General features: G+C 41.6%; 1 protein-coding gene across 8 annotated transcripts in view; it reads right to left on the reverse strand.

The window, feature by feature from the left end:
• Nucleotides 1-25777, reverse strand: part of RASSF6 (Ras association domain family member 6) — a 74091-nt gene continuing 48314 nt past the window's right edge. The window contains exons 1-11 of one of the 8 annotated variants that reach the window (XM_048074472.2): nucleotides 25354-25576; nucleotides 14448-14537; nucleotides 8537-8615; nucleotides 7538-7689; nucleotides 5456-5547; nucleotides 4836-5020; nucleotides 4361-4462; nucleotides 3459-3510; nucleotides 2331-2449; nucleotides 2146-2243; nucleotides 1-1262 (exon numbers count right to left, since the gene is read on the reverse strand). In XM_048074472.2, the coding sequence (XP_047930429.1) occupies nucleotides 1187-1262; nucleotides 2146-2243; nucleotides 2331-2449; nucleotides 3459-3510; nucleotides 4361-4462; nucleotides 4836-5020; nucleotides 5456-5547; nucleotides 7538-7689; nucleotides 8537-8615; nucleotides 14448-14518 (1026 nt within the window). In that variant the 5' untranslated portion in view covers nucleotides 14519-14537; nucleotides 25354-25576 and the 3' untranslated portion in view covers nucleotides 1-1186. The other 7 variants (XM_066995946.1, XM_013190609.3, XM_013190610.3 and 4 more) reach the window with 7 other exon arrangements.

The raw sequence follows: 25777 nt of genomic DNA on the forward strand, positions 1-25777 counted from the left end.
TACAGCTTTTCATTCTTGATTTATTCCACATGATTTCTAGACAACACATTCTGCACACCGATTCTCTCAAAGTGTTTATGCTGTTATCTGCATAAGCCCACCACAGCTGATGTAAAACACAGGCACCACATAAGAAAGAAGCTACTACAGGAAGGCACTTAATTATGCACAAATTGGATTTTATTTACACCTCTACAATTTGAACTTTACCATTCAGCATGACTCGAACAGACAGGACCCTACATGTGACTGCTGTATGCTTGAGCAACAACCAGACAGTCCACAAATTGCATCTGCAGAAGGATGCCAACCCCACCCTATCATGGCTGTGACATTCAGCCTCTCTCACTGAACTCTTTTCCTTTCTATCTTTGAATCAAAACACAGGAAATAACATGGAATAATTTGTCTCATCAAAAAAAAACACTAGGGTACATTCCAGCACCCAGTCAAGCAGATACCACAACACTTAGTTCTTACTCTGCAGCTTAAGATGGACACCAGAGATACATTCACTCATACATTTAAAAACTGAGTACCAATAAATTGGGAGAGCTTCTCTTTGTATTTTTAAAACTTGTGCTCAAAGGTTATATAAGTTAGGTATCTACCAATCTGAAGCCAGGGGACTATCAGGTCTCTCTTGTGTAGGTGTTTTTTTAAGCTAAGTGAAATGCCTAGCTGCAATCTTGGATACATAAATACCTTTTGCCATTTAACTCTACTGAACAGCTTCCTCCTAATAAAATTTAACATTTCTGTAATAGAAGGAAAGCCATTTTAATTTTTCACTATTTTCATTTTTTTTCTTTTTTTTTTTTTTGTTATGATTAGCAGATTAGTTACTGCAACACTTTGCATATATACTAGACTCTCAGCAAAGGTTTGGAAATTACTAGGTGGTAAAGCCTTGTGCTTTCCAGGATGGGATTTTTTCCCTATCTGAAGTTTCAAGTTAGATTCAGTATTTGCCTTTTGGACAATTTAGTGCATCTTCTTGGGTGGTCCCCAACTTGTATTCCAGAGCCATACTGGAGCATATGCAGTTTCAGTTGCATGATTGTCTAAAGAAACACTTTGCACACCCGTGTGCTCTATGTCTTCTTCAGTCATGGCACATTCAAGAAAGCACACAGACTTTCCTTTGCCAACAGCAGTGGGTGGTATTCGCCATACGCCACGCACATCAAACAGTAGTCTCTGTTTTTTTAACAGTTCGATTTTGAAGGTGCTGTCTTATCAATTGCTTCTCTTTAAGGTATCTGGGGGAGAGAGCGAGAGAGAAAGAATGCATTTACTGACAGAATGCTTCAAGAATTAAACCCCAATTTTAACATGCTAGTTGAACGGGTGAAAAATGTTGGAATGAAAGCATTTCTGATAAAAAAAAATGGCAATTGCTATCTATTTTTTTCTTTTCATTCCCTGGCGATTTTGATTCAAAATGATTTGATGGTCATTTGATAACAGATCCACAGTTGGTAGACTCGCATTGCTTTTGACCTCTGGTCTCATATGTTTAGAAGTACTGGTATATTTCCAACCCATACCCATTGTGAATTTTGAGCTACCATCAGAAGAACTCATACCATTTTTTGGAAATTCAGTTCTAGACAGACATTAAGAGTTTCACGCCTATCTGAAGTGAATGCTGTACCACTTAAAGAGTACCACAGTATTTGCTGCATCCATACATTCCAGAGAACTACACAGCAGCAAGTAGAAACTGAAGAATTAGTCTAAGGCTCAGAAGACAGAATCAACAGAATCATCTAGGTTGGAAGAGACCTCCAAAATCACCTAGTCCAACCTCTGACCTAACACTAACAAGTCCTCCACTAAACCACATCACTAAGACATATCACAAAATACAACAGAAGCGACCCTGGGGCTCCTAATTTTCTGGAAAGCTCCAACCTTCTACATATAGTCTGGTATACACTCTAGAAACTTCAACAGCAACAGCTCACTTAGGGATGCAGGATACAGAAACAATTATAATTCTCACAAAGTTTTGTGTAAGCAGTCAGAGCACAGCATTCTGACTGCACACTGCTACATAAATGCATTTGTCTATTGAGCCAACCCATGATTGTAAATATTCTCCTGGACTTAAAGTGACCCTCTAATTTTACTTCTGTTTACTTTGCAATCGTTTGTTGAATTTCCTGTTCTTCTTCTTCATTTATTCTGTGCAGGATTGATTCCAAAAATGGAAGATGAAATTGAATATACTGAGCAACCTATCAAGAAGATGACAAGAAATGCACATTAGTGAGTACACTATTGGGGAAAAATATTGTGAACTGTTGGAATGGTGATATACGTACATCGCCGCTGACCTCTTCCACATCCCTGTCCATGAGAAAAAACTTGGCAATCTTCTCCGAGGGCCCCTGCAGAAGTCTGTGCACTAAGGGAACGTCTCCACTCCTCAGCTGTTTCTTCTCTGGGATTTAAAGGTAATGCAATGATGTACAGAACATACAACAGTGCTTCTAAATACCTCATGCCATCAGAAGTCTTCTTTCTTGGCAAAGATCCTATCTTTGTCTGATGTGCAATTACTACAGATACAGCAAGTCTCTAACATTTTCAAGAGGATGTGGTAACTAAATTTGAACTATGCATTTTGAAAGATGTTGGCACATACAACACTAAGGAGTTGCAACTTACGTAGCCAAGTACACATTTAAGAGACTGGCTCCAGGCCAGAGAGCTTGTCAATGACTCACGAATAAAATCTACTTCATAATTTTCAAATATCCTTTCAAATTTCTATTTTGACATTTAAGGCACATGCCCCTCAGTTGTCTCTCCCATTCTTTCAGGTATTGCTTTTAAGAAAAAAAAAATCCTTTTTCATTAAGAAATAGAGTTGGACTACATTGTGTAAGTGTATATTTTCCAATAAATTTTGAGTACTTTCAGTTAGGTATTTGGGGGAACCAAGACTATGTTTCAAAATTGTGAAGTCCAAATGAATTATGTTTAGCCAGTCTGATTTTCATCGTGTTAACATTTCAAAGACAGTCTGGGTATCTCCTAGCACTCTCTAAAAGCCTTGTACCATTTTTTCAATTAAAATATCCCGTAACACCGCCAGCTGGAGCCTGGCATCCCAAGGCTGCCATGCAGCCATACAGAACAGAAGTTACACCAGAAGAGCATCCTAAACAGTCTTTAATTACAGGAAAACCTAAGGCCTATTTAGCTGAAGCAGTCATATTTGCAGTACTCTGAAAGCACTCAGGACACAATTATTCAGGTTTTCCTCTCCATCAGAGAAGCGCACATATCTAAGGGTTCCCAAGAAAAGCCAAAATGCCACACTTCCTGGGCACTCTGAGCAAGGACAGTTGCCTGTGATGGATCTTGTTGCTCCAAGATCAACAGCCCCCACACATATGCAGAGGATAATTAAAGATGAAATGATCACACAGTGATGCCTGGCTTACCTCCGGATGCATGGATAATATAAAGTGCAAATTCACGCGGCCTGTTTTCTATCTGTAAACACAAAACCAAAGGCTATTCAGATTGACCAACGTATCTCCTGAGCACTGCGTCATCAGCAGATATAGCCTGCTTCTCAACTCAGATGTTTAAATCAAAGCCTGTAATTAGGACACTGTCTATGGATGAGTTAAAAGATACTGGATTTGGGTAAGATCTAAAGTTAGGCTGCATTTTCTTCGTCCCTGTACCCCCGCTACCTTATCATTACTAACACTATCATATTGCCCAAAGCAGCAATATAGCATCTTAGAAAACAAAAGATCTTTCCAGAGTTTCCTTGGAGCATCTGTAACTTTTTAGTTTTTACAAATTACAAGGAAAATAAATAAATAAATAAATCAGACAAACTGGCTTTGAGTACTATTTTTAACTGTGGCATTTTGGAGCTTTGTATGTGCCTGGGTCCAATATAACGTGTATTCCAGGCACTCGGGCTAAATGAAAGCTCTCTTTTCTTCTAAGAAAAATCTAATTACTAGAGCCTGTCACTAGAGGGAAGCACAGCCATGTCCATTAAACATCCTTTGTGCTGGGTAATGCTGAAGGTGCAGCAGCATTTTCCCCTCCAATGCAAGAAGGTATAAAGAAGCCATGCCCCAGTTCTTTCTTCACTGCAAACTGTATACCTGATATGCCTTTTCTAGACGAAAAGCCACGAAGCATTTGGAAAATAAAAGCAACTTTCTCCTTAAAAATTGTCCATGTGTTTTTTCTAAGCTGTTTCATACACTATACTTCCAGGTATTTCCTGCCTGTCACACAGTGCTGGTGGGACACCACTTAAGTGAGTTAACATTTCTAGAACATAGCCGTAGTGGCTTCTGCAAGCACACAGAGTTACCTTGAACTTTCGAAGCAATTGTTCTATTACTTCTCTTGTTCTCATATAGCTGTTAATTCGTATTTTGGTTTCCGATCCAAAAGCTGGAGTAAAAACTGATGTCTAGGAAACAAAACCAACAGCAAAGGGCATGAATTTGAGGACTTCTGTACTTAGTGGCTGGGATTCCAGAAGATCTAAAACAGCACAGCTCTGGGATAAAGCAAGCTGTCAGGTATGTTGCCACCGTTACTGTAAAGCAAAGGGCACACGGTATCCCCGGGAGAAGTGAAGGCCTCCCCCGGGAAGGAAGGACCACTGCGACCCTCCGAAGCCCAAAGCCCAGTGGCAGAGACCTGGCCACACACAGGGGACCAAGGGGGGAGTGCCTCTCTTTGCACAAGGGGTGCAGGAGCGGTCCAGAAGCTCGCTGGAGGCTTTATTCTGCTCCAGTGCCCAACTTCAGGTGAAGAAAGACGAGCATCTACATTTGTACCTCATAGTTGTAGAAGTGGCCGTTAATAGAAAACCTGTGCGTTTCCACTTCTGTTCTTGCTATCATGGGGAACTTGGTCCTCTTCCTTACAGCTGCAGCATCACTGACCGCCCTGGGCAGGGTAGCACAGTCATGTTCCTGCTCGCTCTTGGACTTCAGAGTGCTGCTTTCGTAACATGAATAACCTGGACAAAATGAAACAAATGAAACCGCATCAGCATATTGTACAGCTGCACCACCCTCCTTGCCAACACCAACACAGGAAGAAGGTTAGTGGTGGAGGAATTTATTTTATTTTATATTTTTGCGGGGGAGTTGGGCATGGGCACATGACAAAAAGCAGTAAGCTGCCTGCAGTGGACACAGGCAAGAGTTTGCTATTTTGCTTACTTCTTGAGAATTTTTTCTTTTGTGAAAAGACAACCTGTAAGCACCAGTCATTTAAAAATTTATTTGTACATCCATGCTTTCACTAAGCAATCATGTCACTATTTCACTAGCATCTAATAGATGGAGATAACAGAGACGGAGAAGCATTTCCCTTTACTAAGAGGGAAGACCTAGTATATCAACTTATTATTGCAAAATTTCTTAGTGAATATTAGAGCACAGACACTAACTTTTCTCAGGGTTCAGCTTTTCTTCATTAGATTTCATTGTCTCCCCGCTAATATGATGTAGATCATCAAATTCTCCCCAGCGTGTCATTCCGCTAAAACACAAAACATATATTTACAGTTAATTATTCCTCATTAACTCAGTGAATTCAATTTATCTTGTAGCCAGGCTTCATGTAATACATTCCTATCCCTGTTCAAAACCTAACAGGACACGATTGCAGTCTTCAATGTGGAATACAGAGCAAGTAATTTCAGTTCATGTCCTAATAAATTAGTGCTCGTAAAATGTGGCATGACTAGGGATCCCAAACATAACACAACCCCATTTAGAGCCTGATGAATGTTGAGCATGATGTCCTTTAAAACAGGTAAAGAATTACTGCAAATAATGCACAGCAATGCCGTGGATTGATCACAGGTAGGAAAACATGCAGGCATACAGAAAAAACACTGTAATTTAAATAGTCACAGGACATGTAATTTTTGTTACACAGACATGGACAGGAAAGATTATAGTAGCATACACCGCCCTCTTGAGCTTTCCAAACCATTTGTGTAGGCGGAGCAGGGAATTCAACCCAGCTCCTGAGATGAATGCCTATTTTAAAGCCAACTTTATGCATAACATTAATTGCATAATTCATTGAATAAAGTCTCTAGCCAGTTACTGCTCTGACCAAGAATAAACCAATTTGTAGGAAAACAGTAAAAAAAAGAAATGATTTCCTACATACAGTCACAACAATATTCATCTAACTCCAATGAGCATGCCAAACAACTATTTCAGCTTTGTTCCATGTGTTTAGAAAGTTCATTTAAGATCAAACAGTCAAGCTGTTCTGCATACCTTAAAGCATGTCAGGGCAGTTTCACATTTGTGTGATCATGAATTAATATTTACTTTAAGATTCACATCTGCTACCAGTCATATATTTTTGAAGGAATAAAAGGCAAAGAGAAATTGAACTGCCACACTAGACCATATCACACAGGCCACATGCACTGACCATCAGCAGAGCTACTGAAGGTCAACCAAGAGAACCAGATCTGCCTCAGACTCAAGTTCCTTGCTGGTTACTTCTTGTTAGGTTAGCCATTAATTTCAACAGCAAGAGATAGGGAGAAGACTGTCCCTGGTTTTATCAAGGCTACACAGCTGCAACAACGGGAGAATTAAATCCACAATTCAAACATGTACCACATGCAAACTACGATGACAAATAACTAAGAAAAGGAGCTCTTAAATACAGAATTTATCAGGGATTCAATCATGGTAAACATTGGCTCAGCCTCCATATTGCAGATTGCTCAGCTTTAGTTTGTCAGTTGTAATTCCAAATTCACCAATCAAAACTCCGGAAATAGTCTTAAAAACAGAAAAAAAAAAGTATTCTAAGCACCTAAGCCAATTATAAAGATCTGGGCAGTCTAGCAGGACTCAGATCAACACAGAATACTCTGATATAAAAATCTCATAGGCAGCTGCCTGAAGGCACAACTCATCTGTGTATATTTCTAATGTGTTTTAACATCAGATTTTACACGGAGTAAGTATTTTGTTTCCTGAATTTAACTTAGCCATGAGAAGCAATGAAGACAGACTTGAAGTATCTGGTAAGATACCCTAGGACAGACAACCACTTGGCACTAACCTTCCAGCTTTTTGCTTCATGCCGTAGAATGTGTACCAACAGGAGATCTTTCAGGGGCTGCATAAGTTATTGGGTGTACATATGTATATATGCATACTTTTTTTTTTTAATGATTTCCGATGTACATAATTTTCCCAGTACTTTCACGGGAATTATCAGTATAGACAAGAGAAGCCTCCTCCTTGACTATTCTTAAGCTAGAAGCCAGACAAAGATACGTCAAAGATGCTAGAAAGATGAATCTTTCTGCCCAACAGAAGCTGGTGAAAGGCCTGATCAGTTACACCTGACACTGATTATTGCTGTGCAATCGACCACCACAGCCTTTAGGGAATTTGGGAAACGAAATCAGCTACAGCCATTGAAGCTACCTAAATGAGGTGTCTGGAAATGTCAGCCTGTCTCCTTCTTATGGAATTTAATACATTACCTTCTACCAGGGAACAAACCCACATTCTCTGTTGACTTTAAGGTTACAAAAGAGGGTATCTGCTTCTCATCATGAATTTTTAATCGGATAGGATGTCGGAGTCCCCAAAATATTGACAAGATTCCTTCAATAAATGGTACGCTTCCTTCTCGCTGGGAAAAAAAAAAGAAAAGGAAGAAAAATTAATGCTGCTCAATAATCAAGGTGGAGAAGCAGGTTCCCCTCAAAGAAACAGGAATATACTGAAATCACTGAGGCTTGCACAGTCCTGGAACAGGTGGTGGAATCGCTCTCCTTAGCGATTTCCAAAACTCGGCTAAAGCCACAGCTGACCTGGTCTTGTGTCAGCATTATTTCAAATTTGAACAGGAGGCTGGACTACATGACCCCTCCAGAGGCCCTTCCCTACCAACGTTTCCATAATTTCATGCAATTAGACACCAAATCTTATTTGTTCTGCCTTGGATGACTAGCTCTTCTGGAACCAGGATGCCAAGAAGCGGTAAAGGGGAAGAACAAGCACTGGCAAGGAAGGAAGGCAAAGTTAATGAAGTCATCCTCACTAACACACAGCACTGCATCAGTCCAAAACGTGTTACCAGAGCCCGTTCTTGGCGACATCAAATTTGGTCACTAGGCCTTTGTCCCAGCAGAAAGAGCTGGGAAAGACAGCTGAAAACTGCCAATTTTCAGACCATTTCTACCCACAATTACTCTCTGTCCTTTCAGTCCTGATATAGGTAAAACAACAGAAACACAGCTTGTGAAGCTAAAGAACATTCAGACTGCTAAACCAGGGACTCTGGTATCAGAGGCATGACTCAGGCCCTCATCAGTCCTTCAGCCATATGGGCTCTTCTGGTCTCCACATAAGGGGCGTTCCTGGTCTGTGGTTACAAGCACGTTCTCTGTACTAAAGGTTCACATTCAAGGAGACCCATTAGTGCTTTTTCTGCTATTACTTTATGCTCTTTGTGTTACATTTGCACAGATTCTTACCTGATTAAGTGACAGTTGCAGATTTTCTTGATCAGAATAGTAAGAGTTATAGGTCTTCAGGAGAGAACTGAGCTGCTCTCTAGAATAAAAGATCCCAAATAAAAAAATCATTTTTAAACATGTATATTGCTGTAAAATCCAGGGCTTAGGTGTGAGAATAACACCCTGTATCTGTGTTACCCACTGAATCTGTAAAGGTCTGTTAATAATGCACCATTTTCCACAAGTAAAATTCCATCAGAAGACTGGCTTGCCTATAAGTTACTTCTTTAAAGACCTGATACACGGAGGAAATGAGTTAGACTTAAGTGACATTAATAACGCTGCCGTAGAATAACTTGTACTTTGGACTTCTGTTAGAGCTGCGAGGGGAAAGCAAACAGGAACAGCACTCCCATACACAAGAGTTGCAGAAGATTTCATTTAGGTTACAATTCGTTTCCTCCATGAGATAGTTTTCAGTGTTTTTTTGTTGTTGTTGTTTCTACACTTCTTCTGACTTCAACATGTCTACAGTGTGCCTAGACAAAACACTTCAGTTTCCTTCCATGTGCAACATTACAGCTTTGTGTTAAATCTTTGCTCAGAAGAGAAAGGATGGATATGAAGAGAACATCTGCCAACAAGCAAGAATTAATAACAAGCCCATCATCTCAGATTTCAAACAGAAATCCACACTGCAATTAAAAAAAAAAAAAAAGCAGCATAACCTTCCGCTGTGAAAAAACTGCACAGAAGGCAATGTGAGGCCCACTGGTGTTAGTGAGCCTTGAAGTTTAATATTAAGAAAAACCTTTGCAGAAAATGCCCGTCTCCATCCTTGATAACTTCACAATGCTGCAGAAGAGGGATTCAGAAAACTTCTCAAATTTGATAGCTTTTCAAAGCAACGAAATTAGAACTGCTGAACATCCGAATTTCTAGGCCTAAGCCACCTCCTGCTCCCTTTTGGGACTTGGTCTGGAAAGAAATAACTCCAGCTACTGGATTTTAAGTATGTGCTTTCTAAAGTACAGGGCAGGGGCGATGCCAGCTCTACGCTGACATCTGTTGCAAAAGCTGCTCCCACCTGTGCTGACAGCAGCCACGCAGCAGACAACCCACATCACTGATGCTGCTGCCCATAGGGCCTTGCAAGCAGGGAAGAAGCAATAAATGCCACACTGCACAAACATAGCATGGGGTGCAATTGGTTGGGCACTAGCACTCTGGAAAAGCACCTTCTGGTCACTGGTAAGCACCAGTAGGTCTCAAGGGCACAATGCCATGCTGCTGGGTAAAAAGTAACCACTGCACAGCAGGTGCTCATGGGAACGCCCTCATCAGAGCAAATTTGCTTGAATTACAGCTCAAGGTTGAGTTTGGTTAAGGTACTCTGCTTTTTAGCACAGCTTTTGAAGAAGGATACACACCACATTGACAACAGTCCAAAGGAGAACAGGTGGAGTGATAAGTGGTATGAGCCAATATCATCAAGAAATAAGCACTCTTCCCCACACCAATTCCAATTAAAGATTATTTAGACTATAATTCAAGGACCTAATTTCCACCAGCATGGGTAATTAAGCATGGGAAACAATTGCATGGCAAGGTACAAATTCTGCCTCACTGATAATCTTTAAGAACTAAATGAGATCACTAACAAGATAGTTTAAAGGACTGTCTTTCAGTCATAAGTGAAGACACCAAGTTTATTTCCATGTTTTTTTTTAGTATGAAATATTATGACAGCCCAACCATCAGCAAAACAAACGGCATCTGAAAGCTCATCTCACAGTGAAGTCCCACAGAGACTTAGAGAAATTATTCAAGACCCACGTACTGACAGAAGTGCTGTTACAACTCCTACACCAATTTCGAGTGTAAGAACTGACTTACAGTGGTGTCACTGAAACATATGGAAACACTGGAATGATGCATAGTAGAAATTGCATTTTAAGTATTGTGACAGTCACAGAGTTCACCAAGAAAATCAAACAAAGGAACCTTCCAGGTGCAGGACTACACTGACAGAGACCTTATGCAAAGCATTAAACACCTGCTTGTGTGAGAAATACATTTAAGGAGGGAATTAACAATACGGCCTTGGGGAATAGGAAACACTGGCACAAAGAGTTTCAGGAGAATTTTTAATGTTTGTTTTCCTGTATCGGTCACAGCACACCCACGTCCCAGAATACACAGGGACGTTATCAATGGTGACAACAGCGCCCTTATCAGAGATGACAAGCCTAAGAGTGATCTCTCCTAGGAGTGTGCCCAGCCTCTCAGTCATCGCAAGGCAGTTAGGAAGGCCATTTTCAGGGATCAAATGAGTATTAGTTCATAGCATCTCTATGATCAGATTGTGACATCAATAAATGCAATAAAAGACAGCATTGCTCAGGGTATTGCACCTAAGAATGTAAGAAATCCAATAAATTAGTACAAGAAAATAGAAGAATAATGGATTATACAAGGAAATACATGCAGGTAGAAACTGGTGCATATGATTTTAAGTGACAACAATTAGACAACAAAAGCATCTTCTCCTGCAACTCCATCATACAGTCTGACTACAAGGGCATACATCACCCTCTTCTGTGGCTTGTGACACCTGCCCTCTTCTTCCGTCTTCAGCCTCTGCTGTCCACAGTCTCCCTGAGAGCTCAAAGCATCTGCCTCGTGTCTCAGTCACCCCTCACCATTTGTGTGTCCAAAGCATCCAGCCAAGAGTGTCTCTGAACAGCACGACGTGGAGCTCTATTGCAGTGCCCACACGGGGCACAGACCTGTAGCACCTGCCTCTCACTTCAGTGGATGGGGCAGTGCTCACACAGATAAACTCCTGACACTGAAGCAGAGCGCTGGTGGTGGGACCAATGTATGCCACTGGGGAGCATGGCCCTCCCCAGCCAGACTGCTGAATCACAGCATGGTTTGGGCTGGAAGGGACCTTAGATCATCCAATTCCACCCCCTGCCATGGGCAGGGACACCTCCCATTAGGCCAGGCTGCTAACACACCACAGAGCAAGCTGGGGGGAGCAGGGGAAATGGTTAATGTGTGTGTGTTTGGAATGGGGCGGCAAGCATGTGAGTACCTTTCCCTGTTACAGCTTATCTCCTGCTTGCTCCACTTAATAAATTGAACTTGGCTGTGCCCTGCTGCTTGGTGATCCTTTTCCATCCCTGTGAGAGGGAGGGAAAGGGAAAAGAGAAACAGGGCGTTTATTCAGCAGGTCATATGAGGGCAAGGTCTGCACCACTGAACTCAGCAAGGTTAACTGCATTCCCTTCTGAGACTGGATGTAAATTATTTACTTCATTAACTTACTACAACTTCCAAAATATATTTTGAAGTGGCTTTATCAACCCTGTTGGCCCCTAAAGCAGAATTTTCAGCATCTTCAAGTCACTTCAATTTTAAATCCTATAAATACCGGTGGTGGAAGACCTTCTTTCCATTGTGTTGGAACAACTCATTCCTCGTTCTGTGAGCCATGGGGGATTATATTCATGTCATCCCCCTGAAATGGAAAGTTGCCACACACTTCGATATGAATCAGGTACAAGCAAAATTCTCCTCACACTGGCTAGAGGTAAGCAAGATTAAGCACATCTTGGCCTCATACACAGGCAGAATCCAGATGCAACGCAAGACGAAGGTCCAAGTATGAGATCCATATTTTTGATTGACAGATGTTGTGATAGATCTGCTGATCCTGCTTTCAAGATGCTGAAAACTTAAATCTTTTTATACTTCACAGCCTAATATCTTGGGCAATCATTTCTCTGACAGCTGATATTTAGCAAGCTTTTTCCAAGTGGAAAGTTGTATAAGTCAGTTCCCTGAGGACAGATGAGGGAATAGCTAAGGGCTTGAGTCTACCTCTGAGGCCCATCTCTTAGGCCATGTCAGCTGCAAAGGCAATTAAAGTTCCAGGCTAAAAGCAGAGTGATGTGGCAAGGGTAATCTGTGGGACAGGCTCTGTTCAACCTTTAGCAGAGCGAGCTCTGAGATTTTTTGTTTCTTGCCTGCCTATTAACTTCCACAGAGGTTTGCATAAACAAATCTTCCGGGTTTCACTCTTGCATTAGTGCAACAGACGGTGACAAACCAGGCAAGCCATTAGAAAAGCCCCGAGGGAGAGATTTGACAGTAACCCACACAGACCTCTTTGTCCTTGTGTAACGGAGAGACAAGGATATTTTCTTCTTTTAGCCCCAGAAAGAATTAACACACCTACCAGTCTGCTAGTTCCACAGTGAGTCTCAGTGTAGCCCATCTTCACTAAGCAGGCCCCAGGACTGCCCTAATGGAGGCAGATGCCCATCTCCTCAGAGTTACACTGCCAGAAAAATCAGTGGCTCCCTTGTGTTGCAATACTGCTCCTCAGAGCATGCCTTCGTGACAATAGCCAAACACAGCGATTAATGAAGCCAAAGCCAAGTAACTGGAAAAACTACTTACTGCCAAACTCCCAAAAGGTGGCATTTACTGCAGCCTCACCAGTTTCTTCAGTAATGAAGGCAGGATACAAGGGAGCAGTAAGGTCAAGCGCCCTTGTGGTAAACCACAAGAGAAAGCATCACGTGTTCACTCCAAACACTAATCCAGGACAGTTCACTTGTGTCCTCCTCTCACCTGAGACCTATGCATTTACCCCTGGATATTTATAGCAGTTGTGCTCAGACACATGATGTTTTAGCCAGCCAAGCCTTGGTCTCCCTTTTGATCCGGCCATTCTGCAATCCTCAAACAGCAGGCTTGCCACATCAGCACGATTTGCATGGTACAGCTGGAAGAGGAGTTGCATGACAGCCAGTTCAAGGTGGAGAAGGACAAGAGTCTGCAAATTGCGATGGAAAGGAGTTTGAAGTTTGAGCGCACACAGAATACCTAGAGATATGAAGACACTGCTTCATCTGGAACACGTCCAAATGCTTTTGTATACCAAGCATATGAATATTAACACAGAATAATTACCTCTGACATGAAACCACTATGTGCCAAGCAGCAGCAGCATAAAGGGAACAAGCATTTAGGAGAAACAGGCTGCACTTACTGCCTGCATGCTTTGGGCAGAGCTCTGATGACCTTCTTTAAAAAGGGAGAAATCAACAGCACTTCACATAACCCGTATAAGAGTATCAAATTTCAGATAAAAATATTTAGTGCAGTTAGAGAAATTCTACCACAGGCCCCATCCCTGGGTGCATTTAATTATCTTCTCCCATGCTCCCACAGTAATGTCAAGAGGGATAGAAATGATGTGAGAAAACTGCCATTTATTCCAGCTCCTGTGCTCTGGACAACAGGGGAAAAAGCCATTCCGTAACAAGGTGATGGAACCATACACCTGGAGGCTCAGGGTATATTGGAACATTAGGAAAAATTCCTAACAGACAGATTTAACTGCGGAAAAGTATCCCATGAAATACAGTTCGTGTACAGTTCCAAGCCTTTTCTAAATAGCTTCAAGAACTTCTGCTCACCACAGAACAGAATTGGCAGCCTGATACATCTTTCTCTGCAAAGAAACCTTGCCATCGGGGGCTCGAAACCAAGCCCCATGCTTCGAACTAGTAGAACTCATGTTAAACACTGGAATCCACGTTCCATTTCAATAAATTTCCAAGACAGGAAGGTCGTCTTCCCTAATTTGAAATTTTATTTCGGTACCTTTGAAAGTGCTGTTCTACCTAATAAACAGTCCACAGACCAAAAGGTTTAGTGCTCTGTTTTTTGGAATCAGTATAAAAGGCCACTTTGTTCTATAGACACTTCACAGGAAGCAAGGTGCAGGCATTGCTGCTGGAGCTGCCCATAGGCTCAGCTCTCTACAGAATCCTGTTAATGAATTAATATAGAGTAACTTGAGTAGAGCAAAGTCATTACTTTATTACTTTTTTTTTTTTTAATAATTTACCTGGTTATAAACTTCTCCTCATTGATGGCAATAGAAGGTAGATGCTGTGCTTTCATAGTCACTTTCTTCATTTATTCAGAGGAGATGAAGCTAAATAAAAGGAAAAAAAAATTACATCCACTAATGTCACTAAGAAAGACTGAATGGTAAACACAACAACGAAGCCTTAGCTTGCAAAGCAAAACATACCCAGACTATCAAGCTATGGGCTTAAATACACATATTTCAGCTGCTTTGTATTTATCCTTAATATCCAAATATTTCCCACTCATAGTAAAAAAGCTATAAGCCATTCCCACCAAGCATATCGCAGTGGTTTAAATCCCAATTACTACATACGCCCTGACTTTTTCCAGGAGTTTTAAGATTACTCTCGAACTCCATCACAATGATTCAATACTCAGTAGACTGAAACTCATTTATTGCTTAGGATTCATTTGTTAATTTTGGATAGAGCATTGCCCAGGGTCACCAAAAAAAAAGTGACTCAGCAAACTACCCTTAACCAGGTTTGTAGGACTAGGCAAGAGAAGAAGTGTTGCTCACTGGCAGCATCCTGCAGCACACAAAGAAGCCAGCTGCAATATTAAAGCAAGAACAAGGCTATAATTAAAGTGATGTAGCAATACAATTTACAGATCTCCGCACAGCGATTTCAGCATATTGTGTAGGCAAAAAGCCAGGCTCATGAGACTCCAACAGTACATTCTTGAATACGCCTAATTATGGAGTCTTGGCTGCTTTCATCCACCCTCAGGTATTAGAAGAAAAGGCAGACAGAGCAAAGGAACCAAAGAGACTCAGAGACTCAAGATTGACAACTGATACTGCACTGAAAAAATCAGCCCTAGAAGTGGCAAACAGGGAAAAGTGAATCACATCACAAGCAGTAGAATCCCCAAGGACTGCGCTGCAAGTCAATTACTCCACTTTTATTTCTCTCTTACTCCGGCGCTGTGACAGAGGAATTTGTCCAGCAGCACTTGATGTCCATTCGCGCTTATGTCAGGAGACGGGCTTAAGTCTGGTGTCAGACTGCACAGGTTAGCCCAGTAAAAGCCATCTGAAAATCCGTTCATTGTCAACAGTACCAATGACAAGTAGCATCCAGGAAATCCATTTAGAAAGGAAATTAAAGCTTAAGAAGATCACAGCTAGCTGAAAAAGGGAATAATTTATGTAAAAATGATTCTACACCAGTGCGCTGCTTTTTTGAAGTTACATGTCAAAGTTGCCATGGTCAAAGATGCATGACTTCTGAAAAAAATGTGGACAAATGAGATGTTCTGCATAAAAATACATTGTCTTCCACCTACAAAACATATAGAAGAGTGCTGTCAGAAGCTATTTCAAAACCCCTAAAATCCAAGTGCACTACTGAAATGAGCCTTACACGAGCAGATGTGGGTTCAAACAATGCTCGAGCAAAGGCTCATTGAAAACAGTGCGACGGTCCCCATAAACCCACTGCGCTTTGGGTAACATCCACGTAAAGGTGAAATTCATCTGACTACCGAGTGGGCCCAAGGACTTTTGTCCAGAGATGAGTTTGTATATACAGAAAAGATTGCTGCACCCCAGACTAATAATGTTGTTTCTTGGCCTCTCAAGTGAGTGCAGTAACCACTGGCCACACCTTGAAATCTGCTTTTACACGATTTACTAATACCTCTAGCTGAATCAACTGCCCATGCCAACCTCATTTCAAAACGGTTTTAAAAGATGCAGAGGAGTTTGTGTACATTGGCACCTGAATAACTGGATATAGGCTCGAGCGTCCTGCCATCTGTCAGGAAGCAACTTGTGAAGAAGAGCAGGTAGCCAGGTGGCTAGTGGCCAGAGCAGTGACTCCAGCGAGCTCCACTGCTCAGAGCTGCATACTCCTCTGTAGAAATTTGACCATAAAATGATTCATATGAAGGAAAAAGCTTATCTCTATGGACTGAGAGGAATGATCTTTACACAAAAAGGAGATTATTGCTGAACTACCTATTCTGCTCAGTAGTGCCAGGTTCTTAACTAAATTTGCCTTAGGAATCATTGAGCATACCTTAAGTCTGCTGGTTGCCACTGAAGCACTGACAATGAAACCAAAGTGGATTTGGTGATGGCAATGGCCCCTCACCAACGCCTCCCCCTTTTCCTTCCCTCACTGGACAATCGCTGTGGACAAAACCAGGCCTCTTCCCAATAGCAGGTGCAGAAGCCCAGCAAACACTCGTTCCACCTTCCTCACTCTTCTGACCACTGCTGCTCATCAGGATGGTCCAACACATTTCTACCCGCACACCCTAGAGCTAACACGCTTCCCCCCCACGTGCCCTTCCCACCAGCGTGTTTTGTTGAATGACGCGAAGTTGAATGACGCGGAGACTCCAAACCAGGAGCTCACCCCTGGTGCTGGCTCCTTGGCAGCAGCAGGATTGAAGGGACAGCCCTGCCCAAAAAGCCAGGGGGCTTCCCTGGCAGCTGAATGAATTCATGCATTGCCCTCGGAGTTACCTGTGACACGCTCCTGTCACAGAGAAGGAGTTCCCCAAAGGATCAGCATGTGTCCGCGAGCTATGTTTATTCACTTGGTGTTTTATGCAAGGTATTAACACCATTTAAGCAAATAAATGTCATTAAAACATCCTACGGCCCTGATTTGTAATGATCCCGGAAACCTGTGGCTTGAGAGCATGCAGCGACTTCCCCAGCACAGTACATGGCTCTGCAGCTGACAGCATATTTACACTTGCACTTCCTAAATCCACAGGGCTGTCACATTTTCTGTCACCACCTGGTATTTTGTTGTTTTTCTTACATGTCACTTCCCTGCAGCTATTTGAGGAAGCAAACTGAAGAGATGAGGGGGATTTTTTTTCCCATTGTTCCCTTCAATATGAAATAATCAAAAATTGCTGATTTTCCAGCCCTTCCAGCAGTGTAAGACCATGGCCATCTATCCAACCATATCTCCTGACTTGCTTCATATCAAACAGGTCTCCACATTATGTTAAATTGGACTAGAACCACAAGATCCCCTCAGATAGGCAAGGCCTTGTTGTCAGACCCTGTCTGGGCCAACCTCATGGCCTGAGACTTAACTAAGAAGAAATTCCACATGTGGAGGAAGAATGAAACCTAAAATACGACTGGAAGGAAATGGAAGAAACAAAGGGAAAACAGGAGTGAGAGGTGAGGAAGATGCAAAATGAGACATCAAAGATTGCCACTATCAGAGAAATCTAGGTAAATAAGGAAAATCAGACTGCTGCACAATCCCAAAGCTGTGAGAGGATCAACAGCCACATCAGGGTACACGACAAATCTAACAAAAGTATGGGATTTTCCTTTAGTATAAGATTTGTCTCACTTGAAATGTTTCTTCCCAAGAAAAAGTCCAACTGTTAGTGGAAGGTAAGATGACAGGTCTTGTTTCGTGTTATTAAATGCAGTGATTTTAAAGTCTTTTGCTTCAGGGGACAGCACAGGGACAGGACAGTGGTTCAGTGACAAAGCAAACGTAACAGCAAGCATCCACGCAGATTTTTACACAAGGATAAAAGGAGATGGCTGCAGCAGGAGGGCTGGTAGGCGAGGGCCACCCAACTCCCAGAGCTAAGCCAAGGAGGAGCAGCAAAGCAGCATTTGAATTTGTATGTAACAGCCTACGGAAGAGGCTGGATGCTTCTGCCTGGATGTGCTTTTTGGCACATCTATATATTAAGATGGGGACTGCAGAGCCATCAGTGTGCTATACAGTGCTCCTGCCAGTGTTAAGAAAAAGTAAACCCACAAAAACATCTGAAGATTTCTACATCTTTTGACCCTGTGCTTCCCAAAGCCATTCCAAGAATACAGGATATCAGGACGGTGTGAGCACTATCACTTTCTCATATAGAAACCACAAGGCTCAGCTTTCTATTTACTTAGCTATCAGCCAAATATACATATAGCATTTTGTATGGCACAAGCTTTGCACTGCAGGCATGACGGCACATACAAATACCTAAGTCACCTTCTACACTCAGTGGTGCCTGTTACTTAGCATATTTTTGAACCATTATTTCTAAAAAAATATGAGTTTAGGGCTTATTCATGTACGTAACACATTCAGTGTCAGCAGAATAAGGTCTTTACCTAGCCACAACTCTAATTCTACGAGCCTTTATGCTTTTGAGTTGTTTTTTTCCTGAAATTACATGGCTTTACCCCAAAGCAAAGGTCTAATCAAAAATAACTTATTCCCAACACTTGCATTTTTCCCAGCTGAAGTTTTTTTTAATATTCCAGACTTCTTTACACTTCAATTAAAAAAATGTACTGTTACAGCACAGAACCCTGCACTACTCGAACACACAAAACAGTGCAACCCCTCTGCTCAGGCACGCTCAAAACTGGCTTGGATTACCGAAACCCAAAGTCAGTTGTTGTTTATCGGGGAACGCGGCCCCTCAGCATTCAGAGGGAAAGATAACACAGGCTCCCTCCCTTTGCACCAGCAATGATTACACAGCTGGGCTTGCACCAAACGGATTTCAAACATGAAGCACCCGTTACTATGAAGTTACTTGCTATTCCAGGTCACTTAGGAAAGGTAGCTTCTACTCACTATAAAGAGCAGACAAGGTGACCGCTGTAACCTTTACAGTCCCTCTGGCGACTGAGCGACGGGCGGCGAAGGCTCGTGCCCACGTACGCAGCAAGCAGCAGCACTGCCTATTATCCGCCTATTTTATCACAAGTGACTCATGCCTTGAGATTTCGGAACTTTTTATGAGAATTTCTGACTGACTGAACATTTCTCCTTCCCTCCGGCACCCTAATTACCTGAAAGGAATTTGACTCTAGTTCTGGATGACTGCGAAGGACCTTGCTTTCTACTGACGCTGCAGGTTACACAGCGAGCAGAACAGCTCCAGCCTCGCGTTTCACTTACCTGCGCGTGTGAGCAGAAGAGAAGCAGAGGGGTTTCACGTACCTTGCGCTGAGCCCTGGGAGAGGCATGACAGCACTGCACTAGCTGACAGCCGCCTCTGCTACCTTATGGAACACACAGAGCTGGTAATTACTATTTTGCTCAACAAACTGAGAGTGCTGGCAACCCAGGACACTCCCCGCACCTCGATGCATGTCGGGAGCATTTACCTACTCACTTTCCTTCCTCCCAGCCTCTGACAGGAGCGCTCCCTGAGTCATGGTTACACCTACGGGGAGGCTCCGGTTAACGCTTTAATCACTAACTTTATAATGAGAGGCAACCTGCTGACTCTTAGTAATTATTTGCTGACAGAGTTCACCCTGAAACATCCTGTGCTGAAAGCACTGTCATGCTTTAAACTCTTGTCATGTCAGTTTTCTAATCCATTGGATAAAGTGGTCGTTCCTTCTCTGGATGTGCTTAAGTCTCTAGTGTTTAGTGGAGTAACAAAAGCATACAATCAGGTGATGTCTAAGTAGATGGGTTTATAACATGATAAAAATTGTGTCAACATAGCTTGATCACTTAATCACACTCAGCTATAAACTCAATTTCTTGCTTAAGATACCTTACATTATTCACTGGGCAAGAGTTGAGTCTATAGGAGAGAAAGCACCGCTACTCATCTTAATTGCTAAGCAGCTAATCATATAAACAGATGTTTGAGCTGTAAAAAAAAAAAAAAAAAAACAGAAAAGAAAAGAAAAGAGAAGAACACAGACCTTTGAAACTCCCACTGTTTGCCCATCCATTTTTAGCAAGCAATTTATTCAAAGGATCAAGCCTAAAACTGAATATCACTGGGCCACAGAGAGAAGAGCATGACAAATACTGAACCTGAATTTGCCTTCATACCAGTCCTACTATACCGTGAGTAACATCGAGTTACTTCGTGTTAGAGACAGGCAGAACAGACCCATTAATATTTGATCTCTGCTCATATCCTCTGGTGTACTCCTCTCAAGAGCTAGACTCACAGCTATACATGCAACAAAATGGACTTGATATTTGGGATTATAGTCTATGCTGTAGAGCTTCTAGCCCTACACCCAGAAAAAAATGTTTAAATAAGGATTTTATTGGTTTGTATAATACAAAGAAGTTTCTCAAAACACACGAATGGGTGAACATACAGGGATTTTTGCTCAATTCACAACAGCAAAGCAGCTCCATGTTGCAGTGAGCTTGGCACTTCACATCAAGCTCCACTTCTAGAGCTGCTCCAGCTTTTCCTCAATGATTGAGCACAAACCTGTACAACTTCAACTTGTTTAAATCCAGAAGTGTGATTTTTTTTTTTCCTGTCAACAGCTTGAGACACCTGAGCACTCTCCCTGACAGTGCCAGATTAGAGCACAGAGAAAGCACAGCCTCCTTTCAAATTCCTAAAACAAGATGAAGTCAAATTGATCTGTAGCTGACAACTAGGCCACCCTGCTGGACACTGACATCATGAAGCTGGCCAGTGCCAAGAGGTAACCACGTATTTTGAGAACTGAGGGCCAGGTCAGCAGCTTACAACTGAGCAATGTGAGGTTACCGGTTTGGTGTTCATCCTGATAACCAATATTTAAAGTGTTTGGTGGCAGTGTTTTCTTTTTAATAAAAAGGATTCATATAAATGAGCAGGGGGGTTGAAACCAGATGATCTTTAAGGCCCTTTTCAACCCCAGCCATTCTATGAAATTGTAATAGATATGTTAACATTTACAAGTAAGTTTTGAAAACCCTATGCAGTAATTACTTATGTTCATGCAAAAAATGTCTGTAATATACTAAAGCCATAATAGAAAATGTTGTAATAAAGGGCTATAGTCCTCACTTCCACTTAAACCAGATGGATTGATTTTCATATTGGATTGGTGAACATGTCTCAGGCTTGTGTCTACTTTTTATTCTCACACTTAGCTACTTGTACCCGTGTCCCACTTCTGATCTCATTACATGCAATTAAGTGCTAACTACTTTGTGGAGACTCATCAGTGCAGACTGGGAATAAGTGTTACATAGGAAAAAGATGTCTTTAGGACCACAAAGCAATGGTTAGTTTACAGTCAATTACAAGAAGGAAAGAATGTTCCTATTCCTCTCAGGAGAAATAAGTCAGCACATGCAGAGCAAGCATCATTGCTCATCCCTCTTAGTAACTGTAGTTCATGTGCCTTGGATAACTAAGAATGTCATAACTTGGTAATATTATTTCAGCCCTTAAATCAAAGGGTAACCATGATTTTTCTTCCAAACAGGCAGGTAATATAGTGATCCTTGAGTCCTTAGGGCTGTGTTATTTTTCTGGTTCCTTTCATGATTAATGTAAATCATTTTAAGTTAGTAAATAATTGGAGGTTAGAGTTCCAGCTGCCTTATAACCTGGCCTCAGATCATTAACTGTCCAACTGCTAAAACTAGAAGAATACTTCCAACAGTGGGGAAAAAAAATTTCTTTTCCTGCTTTTACGGGATGCAATCAGAGTAAACAAGCTCGCCATGGCAAGATCATACAGGTATGCTGGACTTCAGTGACAGTGTTCTGAAAACACAATAGGATATGCATGAGATCACAAGAGATTTCTCTGCTTCACAATGAAAAAGAAAATCACCTGTATCATTTGCTAACAACTGTTCCTGGACAACTTCAGACCAACATTGATCCCAGTTGGGGAAAATGCTTCTTGGACCTCTTGAGCCAGACAATACAAGGCAGAGATGCAGCTTCCAATGACAAGATCAGAGTTTCACATGAGTCAACAGGTATCAGTTCAAATGCTTTGCTTCACATTACAGAAATTACCATGAGGATTGCACTGGTAATAGCAATAAACCAAGGAATTCAGAACAAGTGGGCTTGCCCTGCAAAGGGCCTCCTGTTTTTTAACAATATTATCTTCTGTCATCACACCCTACTGCCAACAGCAATATTCCTGTGCCAGGACATGTCTCACTGGCACAGCTGATAAGCATGGCCCAGAGCAGAAACTAGGAAACAGATGATTAGCTCAAATCACTAAATACACAAAACACATATCCACTACAAGGCTATCTCCTGTGGGCCATAATCCCTTCTGCATACCATTATACGACTTTTGAGGGCCAGAAGTTCTTAATTTCAAAAATAGTACAGAGAAGGAAGAGCAGACCTGCTGTTTGTGGTAGTACATGTACTAACAGCAATGGCTTTCTACCCAGATAAGAAAGCAGGAATGTTTCAGGCACTAATCTTTGCATGAGTAAAAAGCTACCTGCCTTTGCCCTCATGAGCCAGGGCAGGTCCAACTTCAGAGACTAAAACATCTTTAGTCATGCATCATAACTTGATCCTATATCCCATGATGTCATCCATTTGATAACACAGTCTCATAAAGCCATACACACATTCTCATTGCCTGGAGCTAAACAATATTGTTAAGGGCAGAGGACAACCTGCCACACAAAAGAGCAGCAGTCACACAGCTTCTCACTACATTACAGCCCACTGGGAGAAAAACCCCAGCCCACTCTCACAGTGCTTCCAAACTCAATTCTTTACTCTCAAGATTTCTAGATCTATACCAAAGTCAACTACAGAGTTTTCTATGAAACACTACTTACTCTGATTTATTCTTAAGTATCTTTCTATCTATGAATGTCTTCTGCTTTCAAAATAAGACCCTCAAAGTCTGCCTTCCTCCACTACCCACCCCCTTAGTTTTGTAATCAAGACCTTACATACTCCCCAACCCTTAAAACAATACCAACCCTTCCTTATATGCCCCTTATAGGATGTTTTTATGCTCTGGTCACTCCTCTGTAACGATCATTTGAGGGTCATCTGACTATAGCACCTGACTCCCATTTCCAATATGCTAATAGTTTTTCTTTAGATACTTCTTTGTTAAAGAAGCTGAGTCATAACGTGGACTGTCCACTCTTTTCTGCTCATTTTAAAAATACCCTGAGCACATGCAAGTCTCTGGCAAATTTCACAGAAGAGCTCAGCAGCAAGTTTTGTTTTTTTTTTTCTCTGTAAAATGCAAGATATATTTGAAAGTAAACTGCATTTCAGGAGTGTCACTACTATACGCTGTACTACCAAGATATAGTGCAGCATACTACTAAAATAAGATAAATATTGCTGCTTCATAGTGATTGAAGCTGAACCATACTTATGAATCAAAAAACCTCCTAATGTTAAATTAGTTTAATGTTAGGTTGGATATGGGTGAGAGAGCATTCATGTAAACACCTTGTCATCATTTATGTAAATACTTTAGTGGATAAAAAAAGTAGTCCAGATTTCTAGACATCATTCCGTTCATACTTGTCAACAGAAAATATATTTTCTTCAGACATTCTGCATAGGGACACCAAGTGGAAGCAACATGAACAAAGACTGACGACCTTGCTACCCAGCATTATAAGAACTTACAAACTTCAAGAAAATCACAGAATCATAGAAACATGGGGTTGGAAAGGACCTGCAAGATCATCTAGTTCAACCATCTAATACTACCCACTAAGCTACTAAATCATATCTCGTAGCACCTTGTCCAGGCGCTTGTTGAACACCATGAGGGACGGTGACTCCACCACCTCCCTGGGCAGGCCATTCCTGTGCCTGACCACTCTTTGAGAGAAAAAGTTTTTCCTGATATCTAATCTAAATCTCCCCAGGCGCAACTTGAGTCCACTCCTCTTGTCCTATTACTAGTTATCTAGGACAAAACAAGATGGGGAAACTGCAGATGTTTTACTGAGATTATAAATTAATTTTATTAAAAAACGTGATATAAAGGTATTTGTTATCTCCTCCATATTTTACATGACTCTAATTTACTCGACCAAATTTCCTGATGGCATAAAATGATGAAACTTCATCAATACTGAAGGAAAATAACCTCTTAGTAGACACAGTGTCACTAGGAGATCTAGGAGATTGAACCACAAGTCACCCAGAAAGAGATCAGCTACCCCATTATCTTCTCAGGTCAGGTACCCCGATAAAAAGTATGAAGAACATACTGACACTTCTTCTAAGTCATTTGTTCAAGCACCTGTTCTAGAAGCAAGTCAGATTTTCTTAATGAGCCATTACACACCACAGCTTCTCCTGTACAGATGAGGACAGAGTTTGCTGTTGCAGCAAAGCGCACTGAAAGCAGTTTCATATAGCCTAATATACGTAATAACACCTTGTGCAATGAAAGTGTCCAGGTTGAAAAGGAATAGCATGGCAAGTAGCTCTCTCACATGGAGGGAATGCACAGCAATTGCAGCCTGCCTCTGCATCTGAGCAGCCCACGCTCCCTTGCTCAGTGCTGCTGTGCAGCGCAGACATTCTTCGCATTGCGTCCTGGGGTCTCTGCACAGCGCACAGTTCTTCATTGTGTGCCGCTAAGCACAAGTAACTTGAATGATACACCAAGCTGCTGGGAAGCTACCACATGAAATGTGAGACTTAAAAGCTTTCATTTTCATACTGACTATTGACTTCATAATCCCTGAAGTACACCATAAAAAGTGTTTGGAGAAAGAACCAACTTTTTACCTTTTGTACCACATTAGATATCTAAACAGACAGTAAAACAGATGAACTATAAGCATCTCTCACCTTTATTTATTATTTTACTCTTTAAAATCTCACATGAGCACAGAGAGCACTGTGAAGGGCAGAGTACAAAGCAAAACAGATGGGGCTGACTCCGTGAAGTTCTGCCTCATGTCTGGTGTCCTGAAGAGACCTCTGTGACTCTTCAATTCTCTTTAAGAAAATCTTCCCTCTGACACTAAGACATTCCTCACCTTTACTCACTCTACTTGCAGAAAATCACCTCGTAGACACCGTAACTGCTTGTTAGGAATCCCTTCTGTCGTTCTGTCCTTGCACAATTCTGCTTTCTGATTACAATACCAAATAACCATTCTAGCATCCTTTGCAAAGAATAAATACATTTACATACTTACCGTGTCATTTCTTATTCTTTCAAGCGTTTGACCTTATGGATCGCATTTTTCTTCTCGTTCAGCTATCCAGGGCCCAAACTCTTCTAAGTAGGGTCCTGGAGCACAGTGAGTGCTGTGTGCTATGGCAGGCAGTTACGTGCCAGCTCTACAGCAGAGGTGGTGGCATTTCGGTGGTGTTGGATGACACAATAGTGTTTCTAACTCTGAAGTGCTAGATCTTCTCTCAGTGCATGGCTAATATGTTTACAACCCATGCTAGAGTTTCACAGGAATTAACAAGGCTAAAATTTGATCTCATTGTTGAGGACATGTGAATATCTTCCTGGTTGAGAGGTGCTTTGGAACAATAAAGCCAGATGACAACGGAGGCAGATGGAACACAGCAGCATGTAAAATTACTGTCTGATTTGGACTATGAACTATG

Source organism: Anser cygnoides, chromosome 4, assembly GCF_040182565.1.
Source record: "Anser cygnoides isolate HZ-2024a breed goose chromosome 4, Taihu_goose_T2T_genome, whole genome shotgun sequence".
Classification (NCBI taxonomy): Eukaryota; Metazoa; Chordata; class Aves; order Anseriformes; family Anatidae; genus Anser; species Anser cygnoides.